Source organism: Nothobranchius furzeri, chromosome 9 (assembly GCF_043380555.1).
Source record: "Nothobranchius furzeri strain GRZ-AD chromosome 9, NfurGRZ-RIMD1, whole genome shotgun sequence".
Classification (NCBI taxonomy): Eukaryota; Metazoa; Chordata; class Actinopteri; order Cyprinodontiformes; family Nothobranchiidae; genus Nothobranchius; species Nothobranchius furzeri.
Window position 1 is genome coordinate 61,811,920 of NC_091749.1, and position 15,159 is coordinate 61,827,078.

Here is a 15,159-nt window from a genome sequence, read left to right on the forward strand (position 1 = left end):
TGGAAAGCAGACTGAAGGCACAGGCGTGACAGCTAGTTTATTTTTATTCCAAAAGATGGCGACACCCACCATACTGAAGTTGCAAATGCGGTTTTCTGGCCACAGAGGGTGGTAGGGTTCTGAGTGACAGTTCATTAACCCTGTAAAGGGTCATTTTAGCACATACTGGCTCAAGAAAAATTATTTAATTATATAAAAAGTTACATAGTATGGCTCTAAAATATGAATACTAAGAAAAAAGTCAGTATTCTCTTTTTAATTTTTTTCTTTTCAGTGGCCTCTGGACTAGGAATTTTTCACCAGAGGTAAAATAGAACAACTAATGTTGAAACCGATGCCTCGGGGAACCACTGCGCCTCCCAGTGGCAGGCTGCAGTATAATCTAGCCTACACAAATCAATGGGACTTTTTGACTAAAATAAATTAAACACACCTCAGATGATCTCGCCAAAGGATACTCCTTTAGCTACTCTTTTTTTTATCTAGAGAAGTAGGAGGGACTTTTAGCTCAACTATCCTCTCCAAAAATTTAGCATTGAAGCCCCTGTGGGACGTTTTAGATCCACTTTCCAACAGCAGAAAGATGAGATACGGCATTCCTCTAATTGATGTCAGTGCTTTAGTTGTCCGGTCATTCAGCTATTGACCTCCAGTATCACCATGGCATGCACTTAAAATATCAAAAGGAGTCAGTTGAAGTGGCTTGGGCATCTGGTCAGGACGACTCCTGGACGCCTCCCTGGTGAGGATTTCCTGACATGTCTGTTACGTCCCCTCTGGCATCTAGGAGTGGTGAGGGAGAACACAGAGAAAATAAAACAATGAAAAAGTAAAAGGGAATTAATCACCGATGGATGGTGACCGTTTGTGATGGTATGTAAGTGAATGGAAGGAGGTTAACGGAATGGTTGTTTAAAAAAGGTTTATTTACAAAAAGTTGGATAAAAGGGATTTAATAAGTAAACTAAATAAACTCCCTCTGCTAAACAAAAGCACTCTCTCTGGTGTTAACCAGAGAGAGGAGACCAAAAAGAGAAAACACACCAAATATACACTAAACCAACCACTAATGAAACAAAAGGATAAACCTAAACCATTTCCAAAACCAAAACGGCCCACAATTTCCAAAACAGAAACTAGCAATCTCCTTAACTGGAAATCCTCCAAAACAAAACACAGAGCCAAGCTAAACTGAGGATTAGGAGATTAACAATAACTGGAGGCAAAAGGCACAATTTATCTAGATCAAAACTCTGGGGCACTAACAGCAAACCATAAACCCTGAGGAATGGAGAACACAGTGTGGTACTAGAAACAGAGTCTGAGGCCTGGTCCACACGTAGACGGGTTTCTTTTAAAAACGAATATCCGCCCCTCCAAAAACTTGCATCCACACCACCTCGTTTAAAAAAATAACTGTCCACATGTACCTGGATAAATACGTTGTTAAGGACATGCCAGACCTGTAGGTGGCAGTACTTGGAGAAGCCAGGTGCCGGGCAATAGCCGTTCTTAACCTCGTCCTTCGTCTGTGGTCTTCCGCAAGGAGCAGTAATTCCGCTTGCAAAAACAAACAAGCAAAAAGCGCTTGGACAATTGATAAAGCGAGCGCAGCTCTGAGGGCATCCATGCTTTCGGCTAGTGTAAACACAGGTCGCACACGTGATGTCAGCATTTTTTGTCGCGGAAAGTGACGTTGCGGACCTTAAAACTCCGGTTTTGTCTGTCCACACGCAGACACCCAAAACGGAGAAAACGCAGATCTTCACTTTGGCCGGAGTTTTTAAAAAGATCCGTTTTTGTGTGAAAAACTCCATTTTCGTGTGGATGACAGGCCAAAACGTAGAAAAATATCTACATTTTGGCAGATCCCCGGCTACGTGTGGACAGGGCCTAAGAGAGATCAGTTTTAACACCAGGTCTCCTCTGTAGCTGCGTCTCTCCCAAAATAATGGAGATGGGAGGCTTAATGAACAGCTGATGGTTGATCGAGTGCAGCTGCTCCACAACACTCTCTGCTGGCCTCTGGTGGTGTGCAGCTGGGTTGCAGGACTTGGGGCCTGCAGCAAGAGATCACCAGGAGAGCAGAGAGCAGAACCTCTGGGTTCGTCACAATGTCCAATAAGGAGGAGACTTAAAAGAAGACCCAGGACACGCAGGAGGGACTATGTGTCTCTGCTGGCCAGGGAACGCCTCGGGATTCCCCCAGAGCTGGCCCAAGTGGCTGGGAGAGGCATGTCTGAGCCTCTCTGCTTAGGCTACTGCCCCCGCGACCCAACCCCAAATAAGCGGATGAACATGGATGGATAGATGGATGACACTTAATTCAGCAGGGATCCTTTATGGTTTTGACTGGGGTAGCGTTTCTAATCTCAGCTGGATTTGTTAAATGATGAATGGCCTGTATTTGCATAGCGCCTTCTTAGGGTTCTACAACCCCCCCAAGGCACTTCACAACACAGTTGAGTGGATTGCTGCTGAATTTACTTGCTGCTCTGGGGTGTGAGGTTACCATTAGGGTTCCTGCACGTGTGTGTGGGGTAATGAGGATGTGGACGCTGCGGCCAAGGGTGCGCTGATGAGTGTGGTTGTTGGGATGGAAGTAAGTAAGTAAGTAAGTAAGTAAAAATTTATTTATATAGTGCCTTTCTCAGATATAAATCACAAAGCGCTGTACAACATGATAAAGATCAGGGCAAATACCTCTAACCAATAAAAACATCAGAAAAAACAATAGCAGTGATAAACGTAGAAAATAAAATCATGAGTATAAACAAAGTGAAGGTGTGAACCCAAACAAAGCCATCTTTTTGAAACATTTAGGGAGGGAACGCCTGGATGAAAAGGTGAGTTTTTAGATGATTTTTAAAGACCTCTACAGTGTTAGAGAGACAGAGATTTGAAGGCAGACTGCTCCAAAGTCTGGGTGCAATAGTCTGAAAGGCCCTGTCCCCTTTGGTTTTCAGTCTGGTTCGAGGAACAGCCAGGAGGTTTTCAGATGTGGATCTAAGGTTCCGAGAGGTGGTGTGTGGGGATAAAAGCTCAGATAGGTAGCTTGGAGCCTGGTTGTTAAGAGCTCTATAGGTCAGGACTAAAACTTTAAACTGTATTCTGTATTCTACCGGGAGCCAGTGGAGGGACTGTAAAACTGGGGTGATGTGAGCTTGTCTGCTGGATGTGGTTAGGAGTCTGGCTGCTGCATTTTGGATGGCTTGAAGGCGTGAGAGGGAGGTTTTGCTGAGACCAGTAAAAAGAGCGTTACAGTAGTCTAAGCGTGATGACACAAAGGCATGGATGATTTTTTCCAGATCTGCAGTAGAAACCAGTTTACGGACTTTTGAAATGTTTCTCAGTTGAAAGAAACAAGAGCGGGAGATGGTTTTGACATGAGTCTAAACGTAAAGCTGGATCAAAAATAACTCCTAGGTTTCTAATGTTGGCCTTGGCTGATGGGCAAAAAGAGGCAATTTCTTGCTCGAAATGGCGTTTAGTCCTCCAGCTTGTTCTTTTGAGATTGATCTGGTGGCTAGGGGATTGTGGCTGGGATAGTGGGAGCACAGGCAGGGCTCTTTATGGACTGCAGAGCCAGGTGGGTGCTCACAGGGTTCTGGTTTGATTGTGGGAGGAGGGATTTGGTGAACACCAGGCTGAGTTTGGGGCAGTGGTCTGCAGGGTTGGCTGTGTACAATTAGTTTGGGAAGCATCCAGATGGGAACTGTGAGAGTGGAGAGCTGGAAACGGTAACGCACATACATTGTCTGGCACTGAGTTACTTGGTGCAGTGGAGGAATTTATTTAGGGTCTGTGGGGGAAACAGCAGTCTACACACACACAATTGAATCAGATGAACTGGTCTAAGATGAAGGTTCTGTTGGGTTTTTTGCATGACATTGGTGTGTATGACAGGTTGTGACTCTTGGCATGTGTTGTGCTGCCTTGACAGGTGTCCAGCCTGCCTTTCTAAAGAACAAAACTCACACTAAATTAAAGTGGATCTGAAATTACTAGAATTAATTTCAGATAATGCTTAAAAGCCAAATAACTCTTAAGGTGTTGAACACTACAAAACATTTTTTAAAATTATTTCTGATTATAATCGGTCACTCTAGTTTTTCATGTAGGTTCCTACACCTAACTTCTGCTTTAGCTTCTGTTTAAAAACAGACGGTGAAACTATAGGATTAGAAAAGCCCGACAGATCCACGTCACACTGTCACTGAGCATTCATGGGCTCGCGAAGGGGAAGGCCGTTGTTGGTTTAGCGTCCTGGAAACAGCAGAGAACGTCTCAACTAGCAGAAGCTAACAGTTAGCATTAGCAACACCACCACACAGCAGAACTCCTCCAGGCTCGAGGTAATTGTGGAGAGAAAATAAAAGTTGCAAATCAGTGGCAGAGTTGTGTTGCTGCTAGCCAATCAAGAGGAAAGATGTCCAAATATCAGGAAATATGACTCCAAATTCTGTCGTCTGAAGCTACTTTTCTCGCCCTGTTGACACAGGCGCTTTCTCACAGGGTTCTGGTTTGATTGTGGGAGGAGGGATTTGGTGAACACCAGGCTGAGAAAAAGATTTGCTACCTCATCTGGCTTAACGACAGATTTTATTTAGCAACAAAAGCTAGACACATGCAAAAAAGACACTTGTGTGGAAGACACCAGAAACAAAACAGGATGTTGTAGATGTACAATGTCTGCAAAAAAATAAACGAGGGGCTTTAACACAAACTCTTGATTCATTCAGACACCACAATCAATTCAAAAGCCGCTCCAGTCCACCTGGTGATAATAACCTCATGATAAATATATTTTTTTTCCTTTTTAAAACCAAGAATACGAAAGAAAAAAAAACAAAAACTTGGAAACACTTACAATGAGAATCCAATCTTTCAAGTTTGGGCCAGCAATCATCTTCAGTTCAAAACAATCAAGATAATTAAATACCATTTTCTTTACATATAAACACAGCTGTGCTGTGAAAATGTGTTCACCTATAAACATATAAAAATACTTATCGGCTAGTTTGATAAGAAAATAATGTATAAAAGTAGAGTAGAAACATTGGATCAAGTCCATTGACCATGATCTGATTTTCTTGTTTATAATACAAGATGGCGAAATGCTAAAGAAACTGCAGTACTTCATTAGAAAGCCTGAACAGAAGTACCCGAGTGGAAAAGGGAAGAACTTTGTACGACGCACCTGAAGCGACGAGAACTCCTCAGGTCGTGTCCCGATCTCAAGGCTTCTGTAGCGGGACTGAAATTTGAGTTGCGCATTTATTCAGAGGACATGAAATGAATATTTTCACCAGCAACATGATGGATATCAGATCTGAACAGAGCAGTTCAGTGGAATGATCTAAACTTTAAAAAAAAGTGTCTTGATTTGCAACAAAAGTTAACGGTTTGTCAGAAGTTTAGTACAGAGCGAACAGAGTCCAGTGTTTCCACGTGAAATCAGGTATTAAAGCTACACAATGTGCTACTCGTCATTTCTGTCTCCACTGCTTCGAGGACTTTAGGAAAGAAATAATAAAAGACGTCCACCTTCCTTGAGAAGAAAATTTGCTACTTTCAGTACTCGGAGGAAATGGAATACAATCATTCATTATATAAGACTTAAAAAAAATTCAACAGTCCATACATGGCTATTGAAAAAGGCTAAACCCACAAAAAATCCACTGCAGAATGCCAGAAACGTGCCAGTATTTCATTAAAAGATATCTAGGAATCTTACTTATGTACATATTAAGTTTCTTTTATGTAAAACCCAACTCAACCTCACACACTGCACGTTGGGGATTTAATAGGTCATTAGAAATACACTTTGTAAATCACAACAAATGTCACATATGTACAGTAGCAGATTAGCACATGGGAGTAAAAGAGGGATTATGGCACGACGCACACAAAGCTTCATAAGATAATCTCTCTCTGCTCGGTTCAGACACCAGAAACGTCAAAGTAATCAACATTCTGGATACATAGGTTCCATTCAATCTCGGTAGCAAGTACAAATGTCACTAAAACGCAAGAGGAGTCCTTCAGAGTACAAAACATGAATTTGTCTGGCAGCTTTAGAAGGCAATGTTTTAGTGTTGGTACTCTTATGGAGTGAATTGGATTGCAACTGAAGGTAGAGTGGTGATAACATTTTGGCATTGTCAGTTGTCCATAGCGATGTCCTGGAAACAGCATTTCCTGGTCTGAGGATCTCAGAGAAGGCTGTCTGAAGTCATGCACATAGAGAAGGCAGCGGTCAGTCATCCACGTGGGATGTGAAGTCAGGCAGAGTGGGTGGGGGTGGCAGAGTAGCTGCATGAGTTACAGTGATAAGGCAAAAAATAATAATCAGACGATCACACAATGGCAGCCACTCTTGTCTTTCTCTTTTCTCGTAGGCTCTGGTGACGGTGGACATTCTTGTTCTTGGAATTTCCTACAAACAAAAAGGAAACTAAATTTTAGAGCAAGCTGGATGGAAAATGTAAGAGTTTGCTTATTTAAAGACCAAGTTCACTCCTTTTTCTCTAGTATAAATGACCTCTCTGTCAGGAAAAAGCTCTCATGCTCCTGTTTAAGGAAGCAGACGTTAGTCGGTCCAGAAGACAGCAGGATTTGAGTCTTATTTCCTGATATTCAGACATCTCGCCTCTGATTGGATAACAGCAACGTGACTCTACCCCTGACTTTGTTTTATCTCCATAATTAACACAAGCCTGGAGGAGTTCTGCCATGTGGTGGAGTTGCTAATGCTAACAGTTAGCTTCTACCAGTCGAGAAGATCTCTGCGATTTCCTGGGGCCTCATTCATCAAACGTTCGTAGAAATATTCCTAAATCGATTCCTATGAACGAAATTTAGAATGTTTGTACAAACGGTCAAAATCCTGATTTAAGAAACATGCGGCACCCTCTCGTACGCACATTCCTCCGCACTGGTCTGATGATAAATCCCACCTGTGCGTACCTAGGTGTTCGTGTCAGTTTTCAGTCATTCACATACAGAAACACCCTCAATTGACCATATTTGGTCACACTACGCCCTCAGCACTTGAGGGGATTCCCTGTGTTCTACCCGGAAAAAAATAAAAACTTACGAGATTGAGAGGCTGGCTGTCAAAGTGCAGAGCACTCTAGCGAGCACGGTCTGACAAATCCTTAACAATATTATAGATACGTTATTTTATTTTATGCATCTCAAGGACAAAAATATAATAAAATTTAATAAAAAAAGAATATTACCTAAAAAGATTAAAAACATAATAAAAATGGAAAGGGAAAAATTGCGATTACAAAAAACACGACAACCATTCCACAACGTCAGATCCCTGTTGGGTGTTGTTGCACCAACTATGTGACTCAGCTGTTTTTCCACCGAAGTATTTATTTACTGGGTAAAATAATTTGTAGATGAGGAACATGTGTGAAAAACTGAGACCTTTGGTGTTGCCTTTCCCCCGTTCTACTACTAGATGCTGTTCCTATTAGGGGTCCAGCCTCAATATATCAAGATTAAAAAATGTACAACTTTATAATTATTTATCATAATTATTGAAGTGCAGTTGATTGTTGACACTGGATAGGCCATTGTGTTTATTCTTTTGGAGAGACATGGTCTATTTTTTTAATCTTTTTTATTTTTTATTTAGTGGTTCTGGTTGTGGACTTTCCAATGTTAAATAAAGATTTAATTGTTGCATATTAATGAGTGTACTTGCATTATTATGATATATTAACATTACATAAGTGTTTATTTTGGTCTGGATAATGTCGACAATAATATTGTTTATTGTCAAAAATTTGTTGGACAATATATCGTCCAGCAAAATTTGTCATCGTCCCAGGCCTAGTTTCTATGCATGGTCTGAAGTTTTCTTATGTTTAGGAAAATTTTTACGCACAGGCACAAAATGATGAATAACAATCAATGCGTAAACTAGTTCTTACTCCTGATTTACACACAGATCTGTTCTTAAGTACGGTTGATAAATGAGGCCCCTGGCCTTCCCCGTCACGAGTCAAGACGGTTGAGTCCATGAATGCAAATCTTTCAGTATGACTGGCTTTTCTAGTCCAAGAGTTTTACTGTCTATTTTCTATCGACAGCTTATGCAGGAAATAGAAGTTTAGCCTGCATTTGAAGCTCAGAGTGACGGATAATTAGATATGAGGAAATGTATCGAGATGTGGACATAAATAATTGTTTGAATGCAAACTATAGTGATCCTGTTTCTCTTTATAGTTAGTTTATTATTCTGCTTCCGTACATTTTTTGGCATTTAACTACTTCCACAATTCTTCAACTATTTACAAAATGTTGGTATCAAAACGTTCAGCTGGTTCAGCTTATGCCGGCAATGACTTTTGGTATTAAAATATTTTATACTTTTTGAGATATTCAGCTTTTTCTGCGAATTTTGGTCCCATTGAAATGAATGGGATTGCTCAATTTTCAGCTAAATCCTATCACGTTTTTAAACTCTTACTCTTATAGGTTAACTTTAACCTAGAGACTTCATTCAAGTTTCAACACACTCACAAGACTTTCAGCTATTACTGGTAAAAAAATGTTTTTGATATCTATTACAGTTTTTCTAAAATCACAGTTAGAAGTTGAGGTACAGCTTGAGATTGTCAGAAAAAAAAATCACAAAAATTATAATGGGCAGAGATAGGAGCAATGACCCTCCTTTGCTCCATTTCTGGCATTGTCCTGAGAAAACCTTAACTCATCCACTGCCAGCCGTTTCCTGATCACTAACGGCCTTCGCTGCCAGCGTTTCTCACCGTTTTTACTGTTTTTTAAAGAGTCACAGAACGTTTCGCACTAGCATGATGTCGATGCCAAAACAACCAAAACAAAGAGGAGACTCACTTCTTACATCAGGAAGAAGCCGCGCGTTTCGAGCGTTATCCGTTCTTTCAGAATCCGTTGTCGAATTGTGATCGGCAGACGCTTTTCCGGTTCGCGCCTCACTTTTTTTTACAGGAACGGCCCAAAACGATCTCCAAACACATGGATGTGTTGCTTCCTGATCATGTGATCTGTGACGTATGCGGATGAAGATCGGCTTCAGGGTTGAAATGTTTGTTCTCTCAGCGCGGGGGCTCGTTCCGATGCTCTAACAGTAAAAAAATGCAAATGACGATTTTAGTCGTCATTGGCAGTGAACGGTTGGATCTAAAATGACGACTTTAGTCGTCAATGGCAGTGAATGATTTAAGTCCGATTGAAATGAGACGCATGCTGGCTTGCAGCTAACGGATATACCTTCGTTTTGAGCTATAACTCATGAATGTACTCCAAACATTGTGGTCGTACGGTTCATTTCTTTGACAATATTCAAAATTTAAAAAATGTCTCTCACCACTCTAAACTGAAAATTCCACACTCTAACTTTTGACCTTCACGTTTTCTGGAAACAACTCTTTCCAACACCCAGACCGTTTGGAGTACAGAAACAAATCATATCTCAAAAAGTAGGAATTTTTGTCAGCTTTTCAGAATGGGTTTCATTTTGTTCTTAAGGGTTACATTTCTTTCTCTACAAACCTTAGAAGAGGACAGACCCTGATTCTGTCTCATTGAAACCCATGCTCCCGCATTCCGTGTCGTAACTCTCTCTACAGCTCTGACAGAACCCTGCCTTCCTCTCCCAATGATTGGACAGGAATTCGAGAAACGTGATTGGTAGCTAAGACTCGTGCTCTCATTGGTTTCACCCAAGTTCCTCCCACTGACTCTAGAATCGAGACAAAAAGATCTGTAACACTGTAGATTTGAGGTTTGTACCTGTAGAATGAAATGTGTGTTTTGAGAGTTTTGATTGCAAACTTGTACCTTGATTTTTTCAATTTGGAAGTCTGCTAGTTACAAAACGAAAGTTTCATGTTTCTGAATGAATGTTTGATGTTACAAAATGAGTAGTAAATGTACAAAATAAAAGTTTGATTTTACAAAATAAAAAATACATGTACAAAATACAATGTTCCTGTTACAAAACAATACAAGTACGAATTGAGAATTAAAAGAAAACTAAAGTTACGAATCCAAAGTTACATGTGATGAAACATGATCGAAGTTACAAAACTTGGTACAAGTTACGCTGAATATTGTCCCAATCCTAGCTCCATACATAAGCTGCTAATTTCACAGTTCAGCTAAATGTAAAGATTAAACTGTTAAATTTGTCCAACTGAAATAACAGGTGTTTAGACATTTTAGCTGTCCAGATTTTTATACAATGTTCACAGATTTCAATTTTCTGCTATTTAGGATAACTTTTCTCCATTCTTCACTTACTTTTTGTGCTTTATTTGCTTGTTGGTGATTTTTCCTTCTACACCTTTCAACACATTCAGCTCATTTTGACAGTTTTGCTTACTTTCAGCTTCAGTTCAGCTATTAAGCTGATTCAGCTAACAGTTTAAGCTATCCAGCATTCAAACAGCATTCCTGCAAGAAATGCAGTTTATCTAGTTATGAATCGTTGTGGAAGAATATCATAATCGATTATAATGTCAAGCAGTTTATTTTATTTTAACGCGGCCCTGGTGTGGCAACCATTAGATCAACCCAGTGATTCCCCTGCAAATTTTCCAGGCGTGATGTGTGTGTGTGTGTGTGTGTACATTCGCGGACTGCTTCCATGTTGGCCCAAAACCACCGACTGGACCATACGGTTGTCTCACTAGACCACAGAGTCCTCCGCACATTGATATCAGAGAAGGAGAAACAGTCGGCTGCTACCACTTCATCTTTAGGGCAAACTGCCAGAGTCCCAAAACGAAAAACACCATTTGAAGTCACGGACAACAAAAGACGTGTGTATACAGTTTTCTGATATCAATACGATTATTTCCAATTCGTCCTAAAAAGTAAAAAAAGAAAAACACGGCAAAAAGTATTTCCTAGCAACAGTTGCTACTGTTGTGAGTCCCCCAGGTTACTTCTTATCTCTTTATTTTGGTCGTCACATTAACAGAAAACATATTGTTTGTGTTTTTTACTGATTTCTGAGAAGGATCAACAACAGTAACGGTTTGATCATTGGTAATGGGAAGGACATACCTGATTACTCTAACCAGCTCGTGGAAAGCTTGGTCTACGTTCATTCGGATTTTGGCTGAAGCCTCCATATACGTGACCTTTAACTGTCTGGCCAGCTGCTGGCCCTCTTCCTGGGTTACCTGTGCCAAAAAAAATAAACAGAAAAACACTGACACCAAACACAAATGCACGGGACAACCCAAACACCATCCTCTGACAGTGTTTATGTTTATATTTGAGTAATTCTTGTCTTAACTTATGAATGAGGTAAAAAAAAAAAAAAAGAATACCACGATCATTCAGCAAACTTGACTCGTCTCCCAGGAACAGTTTAACCAACTTTACCCATTGAGTTTCACCTTTGTCGTTTTAATAATTAAACTCGGTTCCATCTTTAGAGAAGCACCCTATGGTGCTTTCCTCCTTACTTTTCTTTATTTAAACAGAACATGTTCATAAAGCCAAACCAGATCTCAAGCAGTCTCATTAGCATGTAGAGGACATCTGGGACTCTGCAAAAAATTTGCATTCAGACTCGTGATTTAAAAATGTGCGTGAGATATGAGGCAGAATGCAGAAAGATGGGCTGAGCGTGCATGTTAGCAATGTCAGTCACTATATCGGCTGCTATTGTTGAGTTGCCGTTTGGATGTTTACAGACTTTCATGTACAATTTGGTCACCGTCATTCTAATGGCGATACCTATACCTACACCTGAAGGTGAGACAATTTAGAAAAGGGGAATTTTATGTGATGCAAAATGCTTAAACGGATTCATAGAAAGTTAACTGTGCCTTCAAGAGATATTTATTTTAACCAGTAGGGGGCGATGTGGCATCACATGAAAAAGACAGGTGATTGAATCCCAACAGTTAAAAGTCTTCATTTCATCATGCTCCTTCTTCCCCATCAATCCTCCCCTTCTGACACCCCAGTTCCTGCAGACTCTCTCATTTTTCTGTTCACATCCTGTCGTATCTTAGAAACCAGCTGCAGCTGCAACACGCTCACTGTAAAGCACACAACTGTGAATCCCTTCAGACCCGCTCAAATCTCCTTGGATGATAAAAACGACGCTTGCGTTTGTCAGTCAGAGGGTTTCGGATCAATGCAAACTTACTTGTCTCTGTAGATCCAGATCTGCTTTGTTTCCTACGAGGATCATGGGAAATTCGTCTCGGTCTTTGACCCGAAGAATCTGTCTTTGGAATTTGTAGATTTCTTCAAAGCTGTGAAATCAGACGAGGTGGTGTTACGTGGATGTCTACAGAGCAGACTCACCCCAAATGATACAGACAAACAACACAAAAATCAGGGTAATCACCTGCATGAGGCTAAAGAAACCTAGATCAAATTAAATGTTTCCCCGCTATAACACAGCTGGCGTGTTATACAACGTATAACAGTCAACTAGACAGGAAATGAAAATGTCAGTCTGCGCGGGGGGGGGGGACGACGACGACGACGCACGCAACACAAACCCTGGATAGCATTCCAGCCGTGGTAAGCATATAGTAAATCGGGTAAGGCTTGACTAATGTATATGGAGGAAGGAAAAACTGTTTAAAACAAACATTTGTATGTGTGTGTGTGTGTGTGTGTGTGTGTGTGTGTGTGTGTGTGTGTGTGTGTGTGTTCTTCTACATACTGCATACTGAGGACCATTTTGACCATTTTCCCTATGTGAGGACATTTTTTGGGTCCTCACTTTTTTTAGAAGCGTACCAGAAGCTTACTATACCAGTTAGAGGTATAGTGTGAATTAAGTTTTAGTTAAGATTAAGGTTAGTAATAGATCAGCATTAGTTATGGTTAGGTTGGGGTATGGGTTAGGCATGGTGAAATCACAAAATTGAATGGAAGTCATCGGAGGGTCCTCACTATAATAGAAAGACAGACGTGTGTGTGTGTGTGTGTGTGTGTTTGCATATGTCTTAATGTTTTTAAACTGTTATGGGAATTTGGGGTCATTTTGTAAAGCACTTTTGTTTGAAAGGCGCTTTATAAATAAAATCTGATTGACTGATGAAGGATGGGCAAAACTCTAAATAAAAGAATATATCTAAAACCAGATTTAAGGCCCGAATGCATCCTGGATGAGTCAAACAGATGGTAAATTTCTAAAAAAATAAAAATAAAAATAAAAAATAACTCTAAACTATATATTTTACTGGTTTAGATGCCAACCCTTTTTTTTGCGCTACTCAGTGCCTGCCTCCTGTGTGGAAAACAAACAGTGTGGGTATGCAGCCGCCTCAGTGTGTTCTCGCTTCATTAATGCCGCCTGAGCGGACACAGTGGTGGCGTAAACACACACACACACACACACACACACACACACACACACACACACACACACACACACACACACACACACACTGGTGCATTTGCTGCATGTGCAACAACAAAGCAGCAGGTGAAAGAAGTTATGCTTTCATTTAAAAAACCACTTGCTGTTGCCGTGGCAACCACAGGTGCTGCCAGATTGACCAACTGCAAAAGCGGTGGAGTTGCAACAGCGACTCCTTTTTGGGTTTTAAAGAAACTTAGGTTTGAAAGCCCGTTAAGGGATAATCAGTAGCATCTGGGGTCTCTGAGGTTAAAGCGCTGCTTGTGCCTGATTGTGTTGTCACTATATACATACATTCATGTCGTTACTGCATACACGCTAAAGTGAAAATGTGCACCACGTGAATGCTTGTCACTTGCTCGCATCGAGTGTTTGTCCTCGCGCTGCAGCTTAAGCAACACACAGGCTTTAAATAGAACGCTAAGGTAGGTGGATAGGTGGATTAACGCAAGCAGGGTTACACAGGAAGTGCTGAGAACAAAGCAAACGACAACAAGAACAAAAAAAAAAGGCCGGAAGCGTAAGCAGCAACAGGTTATGGGTGTCCACGCAAGGTTTACGAAGAGGAGAATGAGAAAGCAATCGTGAGCAGCAAACGGAGCCGCGCAAAGAAAGAGAAGCCTATGAGTGAGAGAGAGTGTGTGTGTGTATGTGTGTGTGTGTGTGCATGATGAAAACTGTCACTTACCTTCCTCTGTCAGTGACTGAGAAGACGAGCAGGAAGCCCTCCCCTGTCCTCATGTATTGTTCTCTCATGGCTCCAAACTCTTCCTGTCCAGCCGTGTCGAGGACTACACCACATCAGCACATGCAACCCCACACACACACACACACACACACACACACACACACACACACACACACACACACACACACACACACTGAGTAACTTGCATCAAAATAAACATTTTAAATCCTCACCAGATGCGGAAGTACGTGCACTGCTTGTGTTTGTACTTACTGTCGAGCCTGGCCGGCCTTTCGTTGATCACACACTGCTTGGTATAGGAGTCTTCGATGGTGGGGTCATAGTCTGTGACGAAGTAGGACTGCATGAGAGACACGACAAGACAAAAAAAAACAGAAGGGCGTTTGAATATTTCAAGTCAAATTATTAGTTTTTCCAATAACTGGCTGCAAAAGAAGAAGAAGAGCCACTCTCTAGCTCCGAACTGCTGATACCAATTCTGGATAACTCGCAATTTTCTCAAAGAGCTACACTTGTTAGAATGAATCTTATTTTTCTAAAAAGACCCCCACCCAATCCAGATTTTTTAGCTCACTGGCTGAACTAATCATGCTGAATATTAGCAGATTTCCTTCATCAGCCAAATCTTTTCAAGCAAGAGTGCGATTTTCTGATACCAAAGCCCGCTTCTTTGCACTCAACCTTATAAGTCTTTTCTGCACGAGCGGAGCTCTGCGGTACACGCTCTATAAACCACCACCACCAGGGGTTTTATATACTGCGCCAGAGGAAGTAACTCTTCTCACTTCCTCAAAGGAAACCAAATTCCTCAATAAACTGAGACACACCAGCCATAAAAATATCAGCCTTTGCTTGTATGGCAGCAGGTTACTAACTGGTTACAAATTAAAAGCACCTCATTTGTTCAATGGCCTAACGACGCACTGTGCTATTCTCAGCATAACACAAAGAAAGTTATGCCAACTTTGAAGAAAACAGTGGATTTAACAGGAAAACATGCAGAATCCCAGTTTGTTCGTGGTGCATCTGGAGTCGTTTCATCATCCAC

The 15,159-nt window shown here is 41.1% G+C and overlaps 1 protein-coding gene across 1 annotated transcript in view; it reads right to left on the reverse strand.

Moving 5' to 3' along the window:
* Nucleotides 1–4,585: 4,585 nt before the first annotated feature.
* Nucleotides 4,586–15,159, reverse strand: part of rras2 (RAS related 2) — a 53,067-nt gene continuing 42,493 nt past the window's right edge. Inside the window, exons 2-6 of the mRNA XM_015953101.3 lie at nucleotides 14,364–14,451; nucleotides 14,091–14,193; nucleotides 12,173–12,281; nucleotides 11,074–11,192; nucleotides 4,586–6,439 (exon numbers count right to left, since the gene is read on the reverse strand). Of these exons, the coding sequence (XP_015808587.1) occupies nucleotides 6,352–6,439; nucleotides 11,074–11,192; nucleotides 12,173–12,281; nucleotides 14,091–14,193; nucleotides 14,364–14,451 (507 nt within the window). The 3' untranslated portion in view covers nucleotides 4,586–6,351. The remainder of the gene's footprint in view (nucleotides 6,440–11,073; nucleotides 11,193–12,172; nucleotides 12,282–14,090; nucleotides 14,194–14,363; nucleotides 14,452–15,159) is intronic.